Here is a 20,242-nt window from a genome sequence, read left to right as displayed (position 1 = left end):
CTTTTATAGAGGTACCATTATTTTTGTCCAGGCTGTCTCATATAAAACAACAATTCAAAAGTAATGGCTGATTTTGATTGTTTATTTTTCTATAAATCTAATATATTCTCTATTGTTACTTTTTAATCTTCAAGAGATTACAGTGACTATTGCGGGTTTTTCTTTCATGAACATAACCATTTTGTCCACGTGTATAAAACAGGTACATTTCAAATTGGGCATCATAAGGTTCATATAATTCGATGCTTGTTAGAAATTAACAGATTCATGAATCATGAAATAGGGAAATAATTTTAAGACAAAATCCTAATTTCTATATGAAAAATGTTTTTTTATGTCATCAAAATCAGAAAAACATGTTTTACTGTATGCGGTGAATCTGGTTTTCACTTTTTCTAATTCAACCGCTGATATAGTCATTCACAATATATCAATCTGAGATGCACATATAAATCCTATGTAGGCTGTATATAAAAATATCGACATGCAGTCACTGACTTTGGGGAATTGTCTGTCTCTATCTGTGCCCTGTGAATGACTGGCATTCAGTTCAGGTTGTAGTTTGCCTTTCACCCAAAGACAGCTGAGATCCAGAAGAACCCCGTGACCCTGAACAGGATAAGCGAGCAGTGTGGAGAATGGACAGGTACTATATAGGCACTATTTGTGTCAAACCAAGAAATTACTTCTTGATTGAGTGTTGATTGTGAACAGGAAATTATTTTTGATTTTATTTACTCAATAATGTAGACATCTGTCTTGACACAAAAACTATAAAAACATTCAAATGAACACAATGGCTGCCATGAAAACATTGCTTTGCACTTTTACTGTGCCGTACCGCCCACTGGGTTCAATAGAGGGGGGGGGGGAAGCACAAAGTCACAGTACCATTATGTTCCGAATTCCTTTTTGGAAGCCATATAAAAATGAGTACATCTTTGAAAGGAAAAAAACATGTTGAAAAATGTAGAACACATTCAGGACTACAGTATTGCACATTGTTATCACGTGTAAACTGGAAAAGCTGAGCTCATTAACCTTTCACACACACACACAAAAAAACGCATATACTGCAACACTCAACATTGTTTAACTGCAAAATATATTGCAGTGCCTTTCAAAATGTATTTTTGCATCAGTTTGTGATAAGATTTCACATTAAAAGGCACTGAAGGAAACAAAAAAGCCACCAATGTAGTGGCTGTTCTTCACCGTGAACTGTTATTGCTCCGATTTGGTGCGTGACAAGCTTTCAGATGTGAACCACATGACTTGTGCCGACAGCTGGCATTCATTCATGTACAATTATTAAACATCGCCACCTTTGTAGTGGATTGTGAGCCCCGCCCAGCCTGTCTTGTTACACCGGAGATTTCTTCTATGTGCACACCCTCCGCTTCTCGTCAAAGAGTTTACGCACAGTGAACACCTGAAGGGGAGAGGTGACATCTTGTAAACGCCAACCAGAAGATTTGCTAAAAGCCGTAGTTTGGACCGCAGTTTACCTGAGTGAAAGCCACGCAAAGCATCACCAGCATGCTGGCGCACGACCAGAACGAGACCCTCCACAGGTTGTCTTCCAGGAGGTTTCGGTCCCGCGCCTCGAAAGCTCGCAACACTGTTTGCATCTGCCTGCTACGCTCTAGACGTTTGTGTACAGAGTCCATGTACTCCTGAGGAAGTAAAGGGGAAACTTACTTTTCAGCATACTGCACGTTTTAGACCAAAACCACAGTCAGAGTTGAGAGTCATTGAGACATTTCTTTGTAACAATCCGCTCTATGTCCCCTCACTGGTCTAAATATGCCATTCTGATTAATATTGTGTTTATGGAATAATTAAGCAGATTCATCCACCTGTTTTTGCCATAGCACCACCTGACTGAAGCTTTCATCAAAGTGCCCTCCGGTTCGCATTGCCAACATCACATGACCAAGTCACAGTTTTTCTTTTTAACTCATTCACTGCCATTGACGTCAAAAATTCATTTGAACTATTTCTATTAGTTTAACATTTTTTCCACTTTTGTTAACAAGAGTATGAAACCTAGATTTTTTTTATTGTACATTTAGAACAGATATAAATTTAAGATTAATCGTGAGTTAACTATTAAAGTCATGCGATTAATTTCGATTAAAAATGTTAATCGCCTGACGCGATTAAAGAAAAGATTATTAAAAATTAGGAGCGTCAGACGATTAAAATTTTTAATCGGAATTAATTGCATGACTCCATGAGTTAACTCACAATTAATCACAAATTTTATATCTGTTCTAAATGTACAATAAAAAATTCTAGGTTTTCATACTCTTGTTAACAAACCAAAAAAAAATTAAACTAATAGAAATAGTTAAAATGAATATTTGACGTCTATAACCGTCAATGGCAGGGAATGATTTAAAGACAAGATTTGTTTACCTTGAACCCAGAAAATAGGTTAGTCAAAAATAATATGAAGTGTAATCGATGGAATAAACGATAGGGGACTCGATTAAAAAAATAAAGTTAGTGACAGCACAAATCGAATGTGGCTCTTTTCACCCTCAATTCAGAAAGCGTTATGTTCTTGTATTCCATCCCCATGCAGTTTAAAATAGTGTTCCTTTAGTTTTGCTAGCTAGCTAGTTGTGCTGGAATAGAATTGATCGACTTGACATTGCAATTAGGATGCAGTTAGGATGCTAACTCTCATCACTCAACTCAACACTATATTTATAGATCACTTTAAAAACAATCACCACTACTAGGCTAAATTTGCCAAACAATACTTATGTATTTTAAGAAAATAGTACTATACAGCTTGAAAAAAGACAATATTACTTGTATTTAGTTTGTATTTCATTTTCTTATTTTTCAAAATCTTGCCAAGTAAAATTGTCTTATTCTGTTGGCAGATAATTTGGATTATTTGAAGTAATACTTTTCTTATTTTACTATATAAATGTTCCTTTTTGGAGTGAGCAAAGCAATGTAGCGTGATCACCTGCAGCCAATGATGGCCACATGAGGCGTATCATCACGAATCATTTGAGTCGGGTGTGTGTTTTGACCTCCGCGAACCCCTGGGGTTCGATCAAACACTGCCCTAGGGGTATGTAGACTTACGAGCACAACTGTATATAATTATTATTTTTTTTTTTAAATACATTAGCAGTGTAGTTCTGCAAAGTGAGAATTGTGATACATGTCTTGAATTGGACCTCATTGGATTGCGCAAGTGCACTGGCTATTGAGTTGAACTAATATGTCACATTTGGAGTGACTTTGAAAGCAGTTAGACAAAATATTTCAAATGAAAAAAATATTTTTAGTCACAACATGATGACAAACTGCCTGTACATAAACATTTATGTTCACTTTTGATTGAAATTGGCAGAGGAATTGGTATTAATTGTGTTATATTGTCTTAACTTTTGCTTATATCAATTAGTTACACTAGAGTCCCAAACATTTTTACACCACTATAAACTACAACCATGATTAAATACATAATATTTGATGTAATATTGAGCAAGTGGTCCTCATTCCCCAGCTACCTGCGTAGATCTCAAATTTGTGAACTCCTTAGAAACACTGCAGCTCACCCTTATATCCTCCAACTTGTACTGCACCATGTTTTCATCCACCTCCTCTAAACCGGCCCACTCTTCCTCACCACCCACATCTCCTCTTTCCCCCTCGACGTAAAGCTCGAAGAACACCATCTTCTCCGAGAAGTGGCTGAAGCTGTTATCAAAGCAGACTTGATAGTCTCCGTCCACTGTGGTCTCCACCCTGGGTAAAGAGCAAAAAACAGGAAGTAAAGCCAGCAATAAATGGACGGTTCCAGGAACAAGATGGAGGATGTGGGTGAGATTTGTGGTTGCACTACTAACACATGAACTCCATCAGAGCGACGGGTCTCTGCGATCATCGGGATGCCCTCTGGATTGAGGATGGTGAAATCCACATCCATGCCGGCTCCACCAATCACCTAGTATTGAAAAACGCAACAAAAGATTCATTTAAAAGCTGTCACGCTTTTTAAAAAAATATTATTATTATTATTGTTAGAATTTGAAGGCAAAGAAAAATGTTTAATAAAAAAGTTGACACGTTCATAAATAAATTGAAATGCTACAATACTGTCATACATTCTTTACAATATGCTGATTTACTTAACAAGCACTGCTGATTAGTACATCTTATTATATCAGAACACATGTGTACATTTTAGACATTTCTTGGCTACAGCTGCACATTCGAATGCAGTGTTTCCCAACTTTAACCAACCAAGGCACACAACACATTTAACGAGAAAAACCTCACGGCACACCGAAAATAAGATGACTAAATGTGGAGACATGTCAAATACAAACCCAGCAGTAGCTAAAATAAGCGTAGCTAACTCCAAGCTCGAGAAGTAAACACTGAAGAACTAAAGCTGGAATATTTAAATGTGGAGCATTAAGGGAACGCATGGTTACCTGATATTCGACCTCCATCGTACCATTCTCTATCGCCCGTTGGAAGAAACAATCGGATTTCCCGGGTTGCAAAAGGAAAGTGAACTCGTTGCTCTCCTCTCCGATTGCGACCACCTCCCCCAAACACCAACCGAACACTGCGAGGAGCAGCAGTCGCGTTTCGCTCACAAGGAGAAGACCCATACCGAGATTAATATCAAAAATAGGGTTACAGGTTACACTCCTCAGACATTCCTTGACATCGTTCTTCCGCAGAAGAACTTTCTCGTACTGTAATTGGATGGATACCGGAGCGTCACGTCACATGTCATTAATGGCCAATTAGAGGAGGATGCGTTGCAATTCTCAACCAATCACTGCAGAGAACGATTCACCAGTCGCTAATGACCGAAATAGGTGTTTCGATCCTTGGGCTGTGATACGTCAGCACGACCGCTATATTGAATGTGTAATACTGTATAAATGTTTAGTAAAGCGCAAAACTACAAAAATGCATACCGTTAGTGCTTCTCATTAAACAATTTTCATACACAAGCAAGGCGCCAAAAACAATATACATATTTAATCTGATTATTAGAACGTGCCTTGTGAAAATATTTGCCCCCCACTGCTGAACTTTTTTGACTTACTCATAGTTCAAGCTTCAGACAAAGATCTAAACCTTATTTGTTTATTTATTTATTTTATTTTATTTTATTTTATTTATTTTTTTGTGGGGGAAGAATCAACACCAAGTGGGATACAATTGCGAAGTGGAACAAATTAGATTTATAATAATAATAGTTATTATTATTATTATTATTATTATAAGTGCATTAGATCATGCAAGTGTACTTAATAAACAGGCTGCTGAGAAAAAAGAAGATGAACACCCTATATAATAGCCGCAGGGGAACTTGAATTTACGCTCTTAAAAAATGTAACATTCCTATATTCACCAAGAGCGGAAGTTGTTCTGCTTCTTTGCTTGCTTCCATTGTGAGTCGGAACAGCTAAATCTTTCCTTACTTGAGCTGCAGCCAACTCACTTTTGTATTAAACATATCGAGCTTATCAGGGGGACTATCATACTGTGAAGTATGATGTGATTTTAATAGAAAACTATTTTGACAGGCTCCCACAAGGGGTCACAAATGGGGACTGACCTGTGGTATTGTTAGCATTTTCCAAGAGTGTCTTATTTTTATATTGAGAGGAAATGCTTGCACTGTAGCCGTTTTATGCCATTGGGGGGGGGGGGGATTGTTAGTTACTACTGCAAATTTGTAGTTACCACTTCACACCTGCAGATGAAGCCCTAGAGCAAGAAAAACTGCTGTTCCGGTTTAATGTAAGCCTTCTAACACACACACTAAAAGAAAATGTGAGTTCATGGTGGATGATGACGAAAGAAAATCACAATCACACCCATAGCTTCCTCCACTATTTGTCAAACTTACTACGAGGAAATACTCACTGTCATTTCGAGACAAAACACATGAGGCCAATTAATAGTTAAAAAAAATAACATTTCTTCATGGCTGTGCAACAATTAGTCACCTTTGAACAGTAACACATACAAAATGCTGAATCACTTCTTCTTCTACATTATTGACATTGCTAAAATTAGTGTGTTACGTTACAAGCATATGCAAATGTTGGACTATGGTGACCTAATTTATATGCTTCTTCGTCTTTATTTAAAAAAAAAAAAGCTCCATCTTATGCTTCATTAAAAAATTCATTAAAAAAAAAAGCTTCATCTTATGCTACATTACAGATGCACCAGCTAGAACCCACCACTCACTGCACTCTCTATGAAACTGTACAATGGTCCTCTGATCACTTTAAAAGAAACACACGCACTGATTTTTATTGCTAAAGCACTTATGGGTAAACTAAATATTTTCAAATGACAGAGCAATACAACTGTTTTAACCTTTTCAATTATTATAATTTTTTTGCCTGTGTAGTGTCTATGGCTCTACTGTGTGTAATATGTCAATTGTGTCATATCTATTGTGCAATTTTCTGCCGCTTGTCTTTGCCAGGACTCAATGTGAGAAGAGTTATTATAACTCATTGGGACTTTTCTCGGTTAAATAAAAAGGCTAAATAAATAATAAAACAGCAATATCAAGCTTTTTGGACAGGTGTAAGTAACTCATTGACTTTGATGCAGTTTGAACAAATGCATCAAAGTCAATGAGTTATTATATGTCAACATATAACTTTGAGGAAAAACAGTGAGAACATACTAGAGAAAGAGAAAAGGAAGTGTCGGCTCAAGGAGTGCCCCCCCCCCCCCCCCACACACACACACACACACACAGCATTCTCTTGCTTTCGGGTTGTTTCTTATATTGGTCATACTAGAGAAAGAGAAAAGGAAGTGTCGGCTCAAGAACTCTCTCTCCCCCCCCACACACACACAGCATTCTCTTGCTTTCGGGTTGTTTCTTATATTGGTGACAGTTGACAAGATTTGCGCGAGGCAGCACAGTCAGCTGTACTAAGTTTTCACCTAAAGTGTTTAGATAACAATATTTGTATTTATTTATCTCCAGTTCATGTAATTTTTGCTTGTTTAAGTTTTTTCTTTAGCTTTAATAATCCCAAATTGGAGAAATTAGCTGTTGGATGAGTGGCTGAGTTCAGAAGAAACGTCTGGTGCGCCAATAAATCCAAGGTATTTTTCTCCTAAAAAAAAACAAAACACTTATTGTTTTTGCTTCTATGTAGTAATGTCTGTCCTCAGGCTCTCATCATGTGCTTGCATTAGTCAGACTATGAAGTAATCACTCCCGAGAGGTCAACCAAAGAGTAGCCGTTATTTATTTTCCATCTTTTTATCTTCCTGTTATTATCTTCCATTTTTGTGTCTAGACTTGTGCATCACAGTTGGAGTGAGAAGAGAGGAGATGGAAGACAGAAGCGCGGCTAGCCACCCCCAAGTCTTTGTGGTAGCCAGCCAAGCCGGCTTCTCCCCCGTACCGAGACCTGTGGAAAAAAACCGATGGACTCCGACGGGGAGCAAATTTCTACTGCTGGTGGTGGCACTTGCCGTGCTTGGACTTGTTGTGCAGGGATGTTTTGTCTATAAACTTTACATGAAAACCGAGGTGAGGCCGAGGTCGGCAAATCTTTGAAGACTAAAATGTTTTGACTGCATTTTTCCATCCAAAATGTCCATGTTGCTTATGTCATCAACACTCTATCTCCGTCTCTCTTTCACAATCACAAAAATACACACACACACACACACCTGAATATCCCCATTGTCACGTGCGAGTTGTTTGTTGGACCCCAAAAGAAAAGGGCAGACCCAGCCAGGGCGAAAGTCACTCAAGTTTAATGGAACAACAAAAGGCGCACAACACGTGGACAAAAGGTTGCTTAAACTAAAGGCGACGACGACAAAAAGGTGTCGTGGGCCAAAACAAGAAAATACAAAATCACGCCGGAGGGTGGCTAAAACAGAGAGGAGTGTAGCACACAAAATGCTACTAGTCTAACGCTACTAGTCTAATTAGTCTAGCGGTGTCCACAACACCAAGAAAGATTGCTGCTAGAAAGGTAGCAGTATCGAAAACATCAGGTATAGTAAGTAGCGTCGTGGAGCAATAACCCGACACTCCTCTCTGCTCTCTGTTAATGCCAGGCTTTTATTTCGGCCTGATGACCTAAAGGGCAGCAGGTGTGTCTGCAGTATCAACAAGAAACGGCAGAAAACCAAAACATAACACCCATTAGGCTATGTCTGGCAATCACTTAAGTCATGTTACGTCAAATGTGTCAAGTAGATGACAATACGGTCTCTCACGTTCCAGAAGTAAATGTCTCACAAAGTACATTACTTTATATTTTAATTTTACACTGTGCAATTTGTTAGAGACAGTTTGTAGGATTTAGTGCCACCTAATGGTGAACTAATAGAATGCAGCAATTTTGAAGCACATGCACTAGGTCAGGGGTGGCCAAGTTCGGTCCTCGAGAGCCACTATCCTGCCTGTTTTCCATGTTTCTCTCCACTAACACACCTGATTCATGATCAGGTTCGTTATCAGGCTTCTGCAAAGCGTGCTGATGAGCTGGACATTAGATTCAGCTGCGCTGAAGGAGGGATACATGGAAAACAGGCTGGATAGTGGCTCTCAAGGACCGAACTTGGCCACCCCTGCACTAGGTGCTCAGAAAGACCAAAGCGAGTGAACAGCCCAGCGAGGAGGAGTTAGCAAAAGCGGTGAGCAAGAGTTGCTAACAAGACTTGGTAAAAAGCTAACAAGAGTGGCTAGCAAAGAGAAATTAGCAAAAGATAGCAAGGGCAATGCGGGAGGCAGGCGGCAGGCCCCAGCTATGGAAGGTAAGTAGCGGCGGTCCGCCCATTGGGTCCGACAAATCTGTGCACTAAACTGAAAGTGCGTCTTACTGTACTTAAGTACTCATAGCTTGTTCAGGTATCTGTAATTTACTTCAATATTTTTTTATTCTGGTGATTTTTTATACTTTTACTTCTCATGTTTCAAACTCAAATATCTGTACTTTTACTTCTTACTTGTTGAAAATGGGGTTGTTACTTTTAGGGTTCGTGACGACACAATGTAAACACGTAAAACTAACTGCGCCTTGCACTGGAAACCAGACAGTCCCTAACCCTAACCCAGTCGCTAGTCAACAAGAACACGTATGTTTGTCAAAATTGAGGGTGACATCGGCGGCTTCATGCCTACATGGCCTGCCCTGATTACACCATGGAAGTCTTTTTCTGCCGTTCCGAATGTTTCACTGCAGCTACACACACCACTGCGGCCTGTGAGAGGCTACGGAGCCCCTCTGGTGCCAGGGTATGATTATTTATTGATTTTTTGTGCTAATCTATACCCACAGTTTAGTAATGTGTACCCACAATTTACTAATCTGTACGCAGTTTACTAATCTGTACCTACAGTTTAGTAATCTGTACCCACAGTTTACTAATCTGTTCCCACAGTTTACTAATCTGTTCCCACAGAATAGTAATATGTACCCACAGTTTACTAATCTGTTCCCACAGTTTACTAATCTGTTCCCACAGAATAGTAATCTGTTCCCACAGTTTAGCAATCTGTTCCCACAGTTATGTAATCTGTACCCACAATTTACTTATCTCTTCCTACTGTTTAGTAATCTGTACCCAGAGTTTACTAATCTCTCCCTACAGTTTAGTAAACTGTACCCACAGTTTAGTCATCTGTACCCACAGTTTACTAATCTGTTCCCACAGTTTACTAATCTGTTCCCACAGTTTAGTAATATGTACCCACAGTTTTGTAATCTGTACCCACAGTTTACTAATCTGTTCCCACAATTTGCTAATCTCTTCCTACAGTTTACTAATCTGTACCCACAATTTAGCATGTCAATAGGAAACAAAGAAGAACACTCAAATATATACATAAAACTTTGATTAATTTTGATTTTGTGGAAATTAGAGCAGTTAAAATCTGTGTTTTTCAAAACTGAATGCAATGAGGAAAACAGCGTCATCACCAATGCAAAACTGTGAAACACTTTAGCTAGCACAACTAACACAAGTAAATTTGCTGCTATACTAAGTTAAAACCAAACCATTTTGTAATGTATATATATATATTTACTTATGTACAGTATTGTAAATACACAAAAGTTTGCCATCCACCAATTCACTCCTATGATCTTTGCATCATATGTCAGCACGTCATAGTATTGATACTGTGATTTCCCCATTACATTTCCAACTAAAGACCATATTGCATGTGCGCGTGTTGACATCTTTCCAATTGCCACACTCAGAGACTTTTTTGTTTTGCAAACCTCAACAACAGTTCCTGCTTTTGACCTTGTGACATCTTTCACTTTCTTGTCTTCTGGCTTCCGCCTTGCAGGCATTTTCCATCTGTGTGTCTGATGCTCTCTGTCGAAACATGTCCAACTCTAAAACATCTGCCCAGCAGGTAAGGTTGAATTAAGGAATGTGACAGTGATTAATAAATCACATTGCTTCACTTTTGAATTGCTCAAGGTTTACTGTTGCTCTTTTTTGCCCCTGGCAGGCTGGCTCCTTAAAAAGTGGAGCATCTGAAGGTATGATTATTTTTGATGAAATGTGACCAGGAAAAAGAAGCCAAAATTATAATGTGATAGAAAAACACAGAAAGACATATATCTAAAGATTAAGTGTGTGGGTGATAGATTAACCTTTTTTTTCCAAACACATAATAGTTGAGACTGTGCCAAGTATGCCTCTGGAGGCTGCAGCCACGCAAGTAGTACAGTACAAACATACCTCAGATACTTTATGACACAATCAGTCAACAATCAAAATAAATTAATTAATTTGATTCTTCTTAGAGTGGGACCAAAAAGACTCTGTTTTAGAGTAATATTTACACTTGGAAATGAGTAAAATAAATAATTGAAAAAAAAGTAAAAATAAAAGTCACTCAACGGTTGAGGAAGAAACTCACGACCTTGAGCTTGGGTGACTAGCAGCTCCTGCTGTGTGTCACTCGTGTCTGATGGCTAACTCACCAAAGAGAGATAAGCAACAGTAGGTGGGGCATAGCTCAGGTGGTGTGGCAGTCTCCCAAGATGAAGGTCATGAGTTGGTTCCTCAACCCTTGAGTGGCTTTTATTCCAATTATTTTCCAATTCTTTATTTTACTCTCTTCCAAGTGTAAATATTAGCCTACTTTAAAACTGAGTCTAATTGGTCCCACTCAAAATAGAGTCAAATTAATTTACTCTGAATAGAGTCAAACTTACTCTACAGAATTTACTGTGTACTAGATGGCCGATTTAAATGGCATTACTGCAATTAATTGTATAAACAGTGGACTTTCTCCCCCTCTGGAAACAGGAGGCTCCAATGAGATTCCTCCAGTGCAAACTCTGCTGGGACCGAAGCCCTTTGCTCACCTGATGGGTACGAGTCCTTTCACTGCAACACACCATCTTAAATATGACACAAAATGAATATCTACATTTTATATGTCGAATGTATTGGTGGAAGCCTCTCTCAACTTCCTACCAGGCAGCAGCAATCCTGACGGGGAGAAGAATGTGATGCAGTGGATCGACCAAGACGGTGATGCCATCACCCACCAGATGGGCTACAACAATGGTCGCCTAGTGGTGAAGGAGGAAGGTTACTACTACCTCTACTCCAAAGTTCTGGTAAATGCAGCAGAGGTGTGTTCTCTCATCCAGCACAAGGTGATGAAAGACACCGTGGCGTATGGCCAATCGATAGAACTTATGAAATCAAAGAGGTTAGTGGGCACCCTCTTTTGTTGTGTTCTCACCCTGGACGGGCGCATTTGAATTGCTGTCGCCACTTTGACTTTTTCCTCCAGGTTCCGTTGCTGGACCCCAAAACCTTCAAGTGTCAAGTCATCAGGTGGGGAGGATATATGGGACAGTTACCTGGCGGGGATCTTCCACCTGCAGTCTGGAGATGAAGTTTTTGTCACATTGGATAGTATACACAAATTGCGTCCTGGGCCTACTGAGAACTTTATGGGAGCATTTATGATATCTCCGTAGAAAACAAGACAACTATTTGCACATTTGTCTCATTGTGATTAACTTCTTCCTTTCTCTCTGAATGTATTAGAAGCACTTGTGAAAACGCAGCAACTGATTGTAATCTCGTAAAACTGTATCTGATATTCAGACTAGATGAATAAAAAAGTACTGTGTCTGGTTTGTCTGCAAGTCTATTAAGTTCCCCAAGAACACAGACAAACCACAGACTTACAGGTCGCATTACACAGTTGCAAATTTATTGATGTGTTGTAGAGCACCTGACTGCAAAGCAATGTGCGTGTGTGAAGAGCAGGATGTGGTGAGGGAAAGAAAGGATAGAAGAGCGGCCAGAACAAAGAAGCAGAGACGGGTGTGGTTGACTCTTCTTGCAATGCTTAAAGGGAAATTATATACATATGTAAACATGATATATGGAAATGTTGGTTTGACTGAAATGTGCACTTAGTCTTGGATTATTCCATTTGCGACATAGGAATTTTAACCAGTACTTTGATTTCAGGGGCTCACTGGACAATTGAGTCACAAGAGGTCAATTGGTTGAACACGGAATCCAAGGAAATGTCAACACAAATGAAGGAGGATAAAATAAGGCCCAAAATAAAACATCAAGACAAGAGATCAGGGATGTATAAACTACATACAAAGAGACAGTAGTTACACTTGGACAAGACACAAATGGGGTTGGGGAGAGCTGATTGGTTGAAAAAAGGGACATTGCAAACAGACTGGGAGGACACAGGTAAATAAAACAAAACGAAATCACGACAAAGGAATGTATATATGTATATATGAAATGTTAGGTTGGGTTGTGTTTGAATAATTTAGCAAATCATAATGGTTCGGCTGCTAGCTAACGTCAGCTCTGAAGCATGTAGTGCTGTCACTATCGAATATTTTTAGAATCAATGAATCTATTGATTATTCAATCAATTAATTGACTTATTGGATTCATTTTAATCTTGCATTAAATCATTATATGAGCCATTTAGCCCAGAGACCAGACTGCCCCTAAGTGGCCAATTTTGTGCTCCTAAAATTAAAGACAGCGCGAGTACATTTTTCATCTACTCGTGCATTCGTATCACTTCTTATACAACTACTTCCTGTGATGTCACTTCATAATAACGGAAGTTTCAACATTATAGCAGCATTATCATTATGTGCTCTATTGAATGGAGTTTCCATTGTATAGGTGACATTGCAACAGGACATGCAATCTAAAGCCTCATGTTTTGACAGGCTTTTTTTACTTACTAACGTTCACTATTAAAAACTCTGCCACCTACCAAGCATACAACTACAGTACCACAGACTCTTCACAGGATTTCATGGATATTTTCAGAGACAGAGGTTAATTTTGTTACATATTAATCACATTTTTCATGTTAGATTGATGAACAGAAAAAGTTAGTTTCACAAAGTTTGTAAATAACCCAAATTATATTTTAAGTATCGATTGTATTTTATTTTAAATTTGCATTGTATATTGTCACGCTTTGTTTTGAAGAGGCACTTCCGGTTTAGCGCTATTTGTAACTTGATAACTTAAGTACACTGGAAAAGTTTGCTACGGAGTTTCGAAAAATTTCCTATTTTATATTGGGCAGCCCCTCCAAAGAATACTTTGTTTATTAGCACTTATGTTTGTACAGTACACAGTTTTTGATTATTGCTTGCATGTGTTTGAAATATCTTTCAGCTCTTATGGTGATTCACGGTGATTATAAGATAAGACGTGCGATTACACTGTTTAAAAGGGCGATAACTGTTGCTCGAAATAAAATGACAAAATCATCAGTAAAGTTTCATCCTTGTTCGGGGGCCTATTGGCATATAATGATTAAATCTTACCTTTGACACCGTGGCAATGTAATTTTTAATGAAATATTAGGTGTCTTGCCCCTGTGCTTGCCGGGCCCCCGGCGAGCTGGCTGCAGTCTGCTGTTGCGTTTGAAAACTCCTCTAAATGGCCACGCGAAGCAAGCCATCAATACTTCGATAAACATTTGAAACAAAACCGCTCCTTGGCGCAAGAAATTGAGGAGGAGAGGGAAGAAGAAGGAAAAAAATACCATCAAAGCAGGTCACGAACCTACAACATTCTGCTCTGCTTATAGGGCGAGCGCTTTAACCACTGCACCATCCATTCAGTTAGATTAATCAGCTCAAAGGTTTGCAGTTTACACAAGTATCAGCCAGAGATTTTAAAACAGCCAATTGTCATTTCATTGCACTTTGGCATAGAAAATGTGAAGGACAATTGATTGCTTTGAATTCATTTGGACAGAATGTTTACTGATAAAGGCTACTTTTGTCACTATCCCATGAACGTCTCAGAGAAAGTGGACGTGCGTTTAGTCCGCAGAAGCGGTGCGGGGGTGGATCCGCTCTTAATGACGTCAAACCGTGCCAACAGCTCGTTTTTTTCAGGTTGGGAGGGGCTGGTGCTTGGAGAGCAGAATGACCTAGAATTTCTCATAGTGGAGCGAATAGAGGACAACACCACTTCGGTGATGTTTTTGGTGAGGAATTCGCATTTTAACATGGCTACAGGTTGATTTTTCCACGTTGCTGTCCCTTTAAAAAAAGGAAATAAGTTAATTTGGTTCAGTAACTAAAATGTTAAGAAAATAATTTGGATCAAGGCAAAAAATTAAGGTTGCTTCAAGAAAATAATTATTGTTTACATTAACATGAAATGATCAGCCAAATTTTTTAGATGTGATATCTGGACATAATTTTATTTATTTTATTTTTTTTGTTTAAACGGGGTTATAATTTTTACAGTTTAGTGTACCTATTATTATTTCTTTAAAGCTATGATCTTGAAGGTTTGAAAATTGAAAGACAGAAATATGAAAAAATGCTTCTCTGAGAGAAAGAGTAAGTGTGGGGAGGGTTATTTACAGATTTACAACATATATAATAAATGTAAAAAAATAAAGACTACTTTGTGTATTTCACCTATTTTTTTTTTTTTTTTAACATAACCCCAGCAATAAATGAGGTAACAGAGTCTCTTCAATGGCCAATCTAAATGGCTGAACTCAGGCCTATGGTGCCTGATCGTTCGTTATTGAGAACAAAAGTAAAGTAAAGGGATCATTATTGAGAGAGAAAAAAGGTTGCTATGTCGCACTCAAAATGTGCACCATACTTCAGACAATCATTTACCAAAAACTATTTCCATATATTAATATAAATAGGTTATGGTTGTCATTTTATCCAAACAATTTGGAGCCCGCTGGGAATTGATATACTCTATCTGCATAAAAAGAATTACAATTTCTAAACAGTAAATTACAAACATTATTTTATTCATTTTTAACTGAAGTTAAAATATTACATGTTAATTACATCTTGACTTGAATCTACAAAGCATTGTGATGAAGCATAGAGTCAAAAAGAAGAAAAGTCAGTACCCAAATATGTTTGCATCCGACTGTATAAATGTAGCTGTAAAGGCCCTTGATAAAAGCACAAACAAAAGGACATAGTATAGTAACATTGACAAAAAGAATCTACAAGATATGGAAACAACGTGGAGAGAGCATGTTTAGATGGACTCGTGAAATAATTGGGTTATTTCCTGTCACCAGCCTCAAATCAACCCATCCGCATCCCCTTACAACATGCAAGTTGCCATGTATGTGACTGCGGGTAATCTAATGCAAGTGATCCAAAAACAGATTTACTCTAGATTTGCATACGTTCCTTTATAAAACTATATGTTTACTAAGAATACATACAGTTTTATACAATACCTGGCTAGCTGTTATACATCCACAAACAAAAACTGAATGGACAGTTTTCATTCTGCTGCTTGTTTTCTCGATGTTTTGTCTACAGATCTTGTCTGAATGAGATCCGATGCAAGATTTACATCAAGGGTTGAAAGTGTTAGAGATACTTTGACAATATCTTTATTATTGTAGCTTGCAGTGGTATTTGTGGTATTTGAGAAGGACTGCTCGACAACAATAATGACAATAACAATACCATATATGTATTACATGTGATGTAGCTACAATGCAAACTATAATTATAATAAATAAAAAACTGATCCGGTATTACCAACAACATTTTGTGTTGAGCATGCTGAACCTGCAAAGGTCATTCTAATTGTGATCAAGCAAATAAATATGATGCACAGTGCCATTTAAAAAAATACAACTATTGTAAACAAAGAATGACAAAGGTTGATATCTTGCTTTTAACAAAACACAGCTCATGAGTCACAATGCCAAGAGACACATTTTACTGAATTTTCTGTTGCCATCTTCACCTTTAGGTGCTTCCGGCCAACTTTTTATTTATTTTTTTTTTTACTAAACCGCACTGTAAAATAAATAGACAGGAAGTGATGCACTGTTACTTCCCGCTACAGGCAACAACAAGGAACTTTCCCCTTCGCTTGACACTTTTCATATATTCCACTCATCACTTATCGCAATCACATTCACAGACGTCATTTTCTCCTTTTCCCACAGACACACGCAAAAATGCGCTCATATTTTTATTTCCATCTTAACTCATTCACTGCCATTGACGGCTATTGATGTCAAAAATTCATTTGAACTATTTCTATTAGTTTCCCACTTTTTCCACTTTTGTTATTAAGAGTATGAAAACCTAAAAAAAAGAATTATTGAACATTAAGAACAGATATAAAATTTATGATTAATCGTGAGTTAATTATTGAAGTCATGTGATTAATAACAATTTAAAAAAATTATTGGCTGATATGATTTAAAAAAAAAGAAAAGATTATAAAAAATTAGGGTCACCAGGCGATTAAAATTTTTAATGCATGAGTTCACTAGTTAACTCACAATTAATCACACATTTTATATCTGTTGTTAATGTACAATAAAAAAATCTAGGTTTTCACACTCTTGTTAACAAAAGTGGAAAAAATATGTTAAACTAATAGAAATAGTTAGAATGAATTTTTGACGTCAATGGCAGTGAATGAGTTAATATGGATACAATCAGCATGCTACAGTTTGTCCATTGGACTTACATTTATTGCATCACATTTGGCATGAAGTCCACATTTCAAACATCAAACAATATATCTAACATATTTTGGTCACACTTTATTTTAAAGATGAGGGCACTGCCTCTCTGTATTTTATTTTACAGACTGCTTTTTTATGCTATAGTGCCCAAAGCTCTTTACAAAGCTTCCCTTTCACACACCAGTGGTCGGCTGCTGCCGCGCAGGACGCTGCCAGGTCCACTGGGAGCACATCGGGTTTCAGTGTCTGGCTCAAGTACACTTGGACGTGGTCACCAGGGGTGAAGATCGAACCCACAACCTCACGGATTAGAGCTGACCACTCTACCACTGGGCCACGCCGCCCCATTTGCCTGACTCAGGCGCATGCAGCGCGGTTCCAGCTAGTATTTACTTGTTTGTATTAATTTATCAAAAGTGAATGGCGTAGTGAAAAAATGTCGGAACTTGTATCTCTGCGTCATGATTTCAATCAACCTTCTTCCTCAAGAATCTCCAAGTCTGCAAGGCAGACAAATCTTACAAGCCAAACGTATGCTATCTGCCTATCATGTAAACATTATAGTTAGTTACATATTTTGTTGTGCATTTATAAGGCTGGGAGTACACAACTCTGGCTACAAAATAAATTCTGATTTTCAATTGAACACACCATGAGTCTTCACTGTAAAAACACACACACAAAAAACGTGTTAGTATGAAATATTTTTGTCCCCTCTGCGCCACTGAATCAAGATGAGAAACTTGAAGGAGAACCTTGAAGGCAAAACCAACAACTCAAATAAAATAGAAGTGGATTGCATATGGACACTAATGTAGTGTTCTCAACATATTATAACATAAGCTAAGACATAAACTTCAACCTGCAATATAAATAATCCCATTTTGTTAAATAAATATTACAAAGAGGGCAGCCAGCGTCTGGTCCATATCTGCGTCTTATTGCAACTTCTCTTCTTTCAAGTCCTTTTTCATGTGAGCTCTACAAAGTCTTTCACGTGGTTCTGGTGGTTCTGTCAGCTATTATTCCACCAAGAACATACCCAAATTAGAACCAACCAGCTCCAGCTTCCAGTTCTGCAATCCCTCTTTCGGTACGGACATGTAGGTGAGCAGCGGCGTCTTGCCGTCCAGCCAGCTCACTGTCCAACACTTCTTGCTCTCTTGTAGGGACTCTTTCTGAAGCTTCACTTGACAGCTCAGCTTGTCCCCCACATGCACGCTGAAAAGACCGGCACTGCAATTGTATGAGGTGCAGGTCAGGTTGAGGTTCAGGTAGATGAAGTAAGTCCCCGCATGTCTGGGCGACAGCGAGTGCTGGTTTGCGTCGAAATGGAAGTTGCTTCCAACAGACTTCCCAGCGCCGTAGTGAACTGAATCCCACTGAACGTTTGAATTCTCCAACCTGCCTGCAAAAGGAGAGAAACACATCCAATTAACTACATGCACTTGCTTAAATAATAGAAGTAGACACGTTGCAACAGGGAAGGCAATACTGTATAGGCAACTGTTAAAGGCCCCCAGGCTGAAGGGGGAAAAAAACTAAAAACATGTTCCCTAGGGTCACACATGCCCCACCCTAGCATTGTACCCCCCCCCCCCCCCCGCCCCTAAGGTCATACAATAATTGATTGTAGAATTCTGTCAATTGTGTGGAGCTGATGGTTGCTTGAGAGTGCACTACTTGTCTGCAGCCAGCAGAGGTGCTGTTGCTTCAGTTCCAACTAGTTTGTGATCTTAAGAACATGACATCATCAATTGGAAGCATGTACTTGTATGCAGACTTCCACTTCATATGACCATTCATATGGGAAGGTTTATTTCGCTCAATATGACGGATGGATGATGGAAAACGGAGTTTAGAACATTCAGCAGGTGATTCTCCCGTTCTGATTAAAACATTTTTTGAATCAATTAATCAAATTAAATGTTAATTTCCCCTCAGTCGGTGAGAATAGTTAGCCTACTTATATGTCATGGTAATTACTGATAAAGTGACAGTGTGTGTGTATGTGTATACATATATATATTTGGAAATTGAAAAAAAGTCTACACACTATCCCTTTAAATGACCTATTGGTACACTCTTAAAACTGCTGGGTCAAAAACAACCCAATTTGGGTCAAATATTTTACCCAATTTTGGGTTGCTTTAGCACAAGTTAATTTTTGGGGTTCTTGTGAATAATAAATTGGTTTGTGTTAGTATAAAACAACCTAAAAAGTTGGATTAAATTGACTCAATTTGCCTCCCACACAAAACATGCATTTTAGGTTCATTAAAGAGTCGAAGTTGTCTTTAGGGTGTTAATGGTTGTATATGCCGCCTCTCGCCAAAAGTCAGCTATGGTTGGTAGCACTATAAAAAAAAAAACGTATGGATGGTGTTCAAATATTTCACCAAAAATAAAGGGACTTACTTGAGATTGCCTCCAATAAAGCAAAGTTCTGCATCTGTCAACACACAAACAATGATGGCATAATAAGTCATATTGTGCAAAAAAAAAGGGATCTAGGCTATAAATGTAAGTGAAACAAATGTCTAGTTCAAAATAAAAAGAAATCCTAAATGTACCTTGTATGCTGTCGTGGTCGGTGTGGATCCTTCTCCTTTGTTTCCAGAGTGAACCTTCAGCCGGTGCACTTCGGACTGTAGCGTGATCAGGACCGGGACGCACACTGCAGCCATGGCAGTGAGCGCTGCAAGCAGGACGATGATGGACGTGACAACGCATACGTCCAGACAACGAACACGATCACGGCTTCTCTTCTGCTGACACTCCATGTCCATGTCTTTAGGTAATTGTCCCAGCAAAGTGCACATGAGGACGGCTAAGGGGACAAGTCTGTTTATCGGGTAACTTCCACAGGATGGCGGCTCTATCTGCACCACAGTCCGGTCCAGTTTGATTATGAGTATCGTCAAGCCGGCCCTTTTATTGAAAAAGGGTGAATTCGGTTTCACACCCAAGAGGAAAACCGCATAAGTCAGGGGTTTCCCTCCTCGCCTTATTCTCACGCCACCGCCTCCCCTCAACAACTATGCATTGTCCGGGGGCGTCCTGAAAACTTTCCGAGACTCCCTGATGTTTCGTAACCTCCGGCAGGCGCGTGTGCGGGCCACATAGTTTATTTTGAGAGAGAGGAAGTGAAACCTGTTTCATGCGCTCGTTTGGTTTACTGTCAAATCTACAAATAATTCAATAAAA

At 38.7% G+C, this 20,242-nt stretch overlaps 3 protein-coding genes across 4 annotated transcripts; 1 reads left to right on the top strand and 2 right to left on the bottom strand.

The window, feature by feature from the left end:
• Positions 1 to 693: 693 nt before the first annotated feature.
• Positions 694 to 4,730, bottom strand: tmed1b (transmembrane p24 trafficking protein 1b). The gene is made up of 5 exons (XM_077570182.1): positions 4,470 to 4,730; positions 3,879 to 3,976; positions 3,588 to 3,777; positions 1,509 to 1,676; positions 694 to 1,432 (listed from the first exon to the last, which is right to left on the bottom strand). The coding sequence occupies exons 1-5, from the start codon at positions 4,650 to 4,652 to the stop codon at positions 1,382 to 1,384; spliced, it is 690 nt and encodes a 229-aa protein (XP_077426308.1). The 5' UTR covers positions 4,653 to 4,730; the 3' UTR covers positions 694 to 1,381.
• Positions 4,731 to 7,006: 2,276 nt separating this feature from the next.
• Positions 7,007 to 12,170, top strand: tnfsf14b (TNF superfamily member 14b). 2 transcript variants are annotated; one of them, XM_077570181.1, is made up of 7 exons: positions 7,007 to 7,137; positions 7,335 to 7,570; positions 10,352 to 10,420; positions 10,520 to 10,550; positions 11,326 to 11,391; positions 11,500 to 11,737; positions 11,822 to 12,170. In XM_077570181.1, exons 2-7 carry the CDS (start codon positions 7,370 to 7,372, stop codon positions 12,009 to 12,011), a joined length of 795 nt encoding a protein of 264 aa, XP_077426307.1. In that variant the 5' UTR covers positions 7,007 to 7,137; positions 7,335 to 7,369; the 3' UTR covers positions 12,012 to 12,170. The 2 variants fall into 2 exon arrangements, with proteins under 2 accessions (XP_077426307.1, XP_077426306.1); XM_077570180.1 differs by having other exon boundaries at positions 11,479 to 11,737.
• Positions 12,171 to 15,925: 3,755 nt separating this feature from the next.
• LOC144055315 (uncharacterized) lies at positions 15,926 to 20,040 on the bottom strand. Its single transcript, XM_077571188.1, has 3 exons — positions 19,609 to 20,040; positions 19,454 to 19,487; positions 15,926 to 18,443 (listed from the first exon to the last, which is right to left on the bottom strand). The coding sequence occupies exons 1-3, from the start codon at positions 19,855 to 19,857 to the stop codon at positions 18,058 to 18,060; spliced, it is 669 nt and encodes a 222-aa protein (XP_077427314.1). The 5' UTR covers positions 19,858 to 20,040; the 3' UTR covers positions 15,926 to 18,057.
• Between the last annotated feature and the right edge of the window lie 202 nt (positions 20,041 to 20,242).

Source organism: Vanacampus margaritifer, chromosome 7, assembly GCF_051991255.1.
Source record: "Vanacampus margaritifer isolate UIUO_Vmar chromosome 7, RoL_Vmar_1.0, whole genome shotgun sequence".
NCBI classification, from domain to species: domain Eukaryota; kingdom Metazoa; phylum Chordata; class Actinopteri; order Syngnathiformes; family Syngnathidae; genus Vanacampus; species Vanacampus margaritifer.
This window is presented reverse-complemented; position numbering and strand designations above follow the sequence as displayed.

Excerpts from the sequence above, each read along its gene's own strand:
- tnfsf14b (XM_077570180.1), top strand. The coding sequence starts at position 7,370 with ATGGAAGACAGAAGCGCGGCTAGCCACCCCCAAGTCTTTGTGGTAGCC. Across the intron at positions 11,392-11,478 it reads GCCCTTTGCTCACCTGATGG|CCTCTCTCAACTTCCTACCA; the intron begins GTACGAGTCCTT and ends TATTGGTGGAAG. Across the intron at positions 11,738-11,821 it reads GAACTTATGAAATCAAAGAG|GTTCCGTTGCTGGACCCCAA; the intron begins GTTAGTGGGCAC and ends TTTTTCCTCCAG.
- tmed1b (XM_077570182.1), bottom strand. The coding sequence starts at position 4,652 with ATGGGTCTTCTCCTTGTGAGCGAAACGCGACTGCTGCTCCTCGCAGTG. Across the intron at positions 3,778-3,878 it reads CGCTCTGATGGAGTTCATGT|GGTGGAGACCACAGTGGACG; the intron begins GTTAGTAGTGCA and ends CTCTTTACCCAG. Across the intron at positions 1,433-1,508 it reads TTTGCGTGGCTTTCACTCAG|GTGTTCACTGTGCGTAAACT; the intron begins GTAAACTGCGGT and ends TCTCCCCTTCAG.
- LOC144055315 (XM_077571188.1), bottom strand. The coding sequence starts at position 19,857 with ATGTGCACTTTGCTGGGACAATTACCTAAAGACATGGACATGGAGTGT. Across the intron at positions 19,488-19,608 it reads CGACCACGACAGCATACAAG|ATGCAGAACTTTGCTTTATT; the intron begins GTACATTTAGGA and ends GTGTGTTGACAG. Across the intron at positions 18,444-19,453 it reads TTTATTGGAGGCAATCTCAA|GCAGGTTGGAGAATTCAAAC; the intron begins GTAAGTCCCTTT and ends CTCCTTTTGCAG.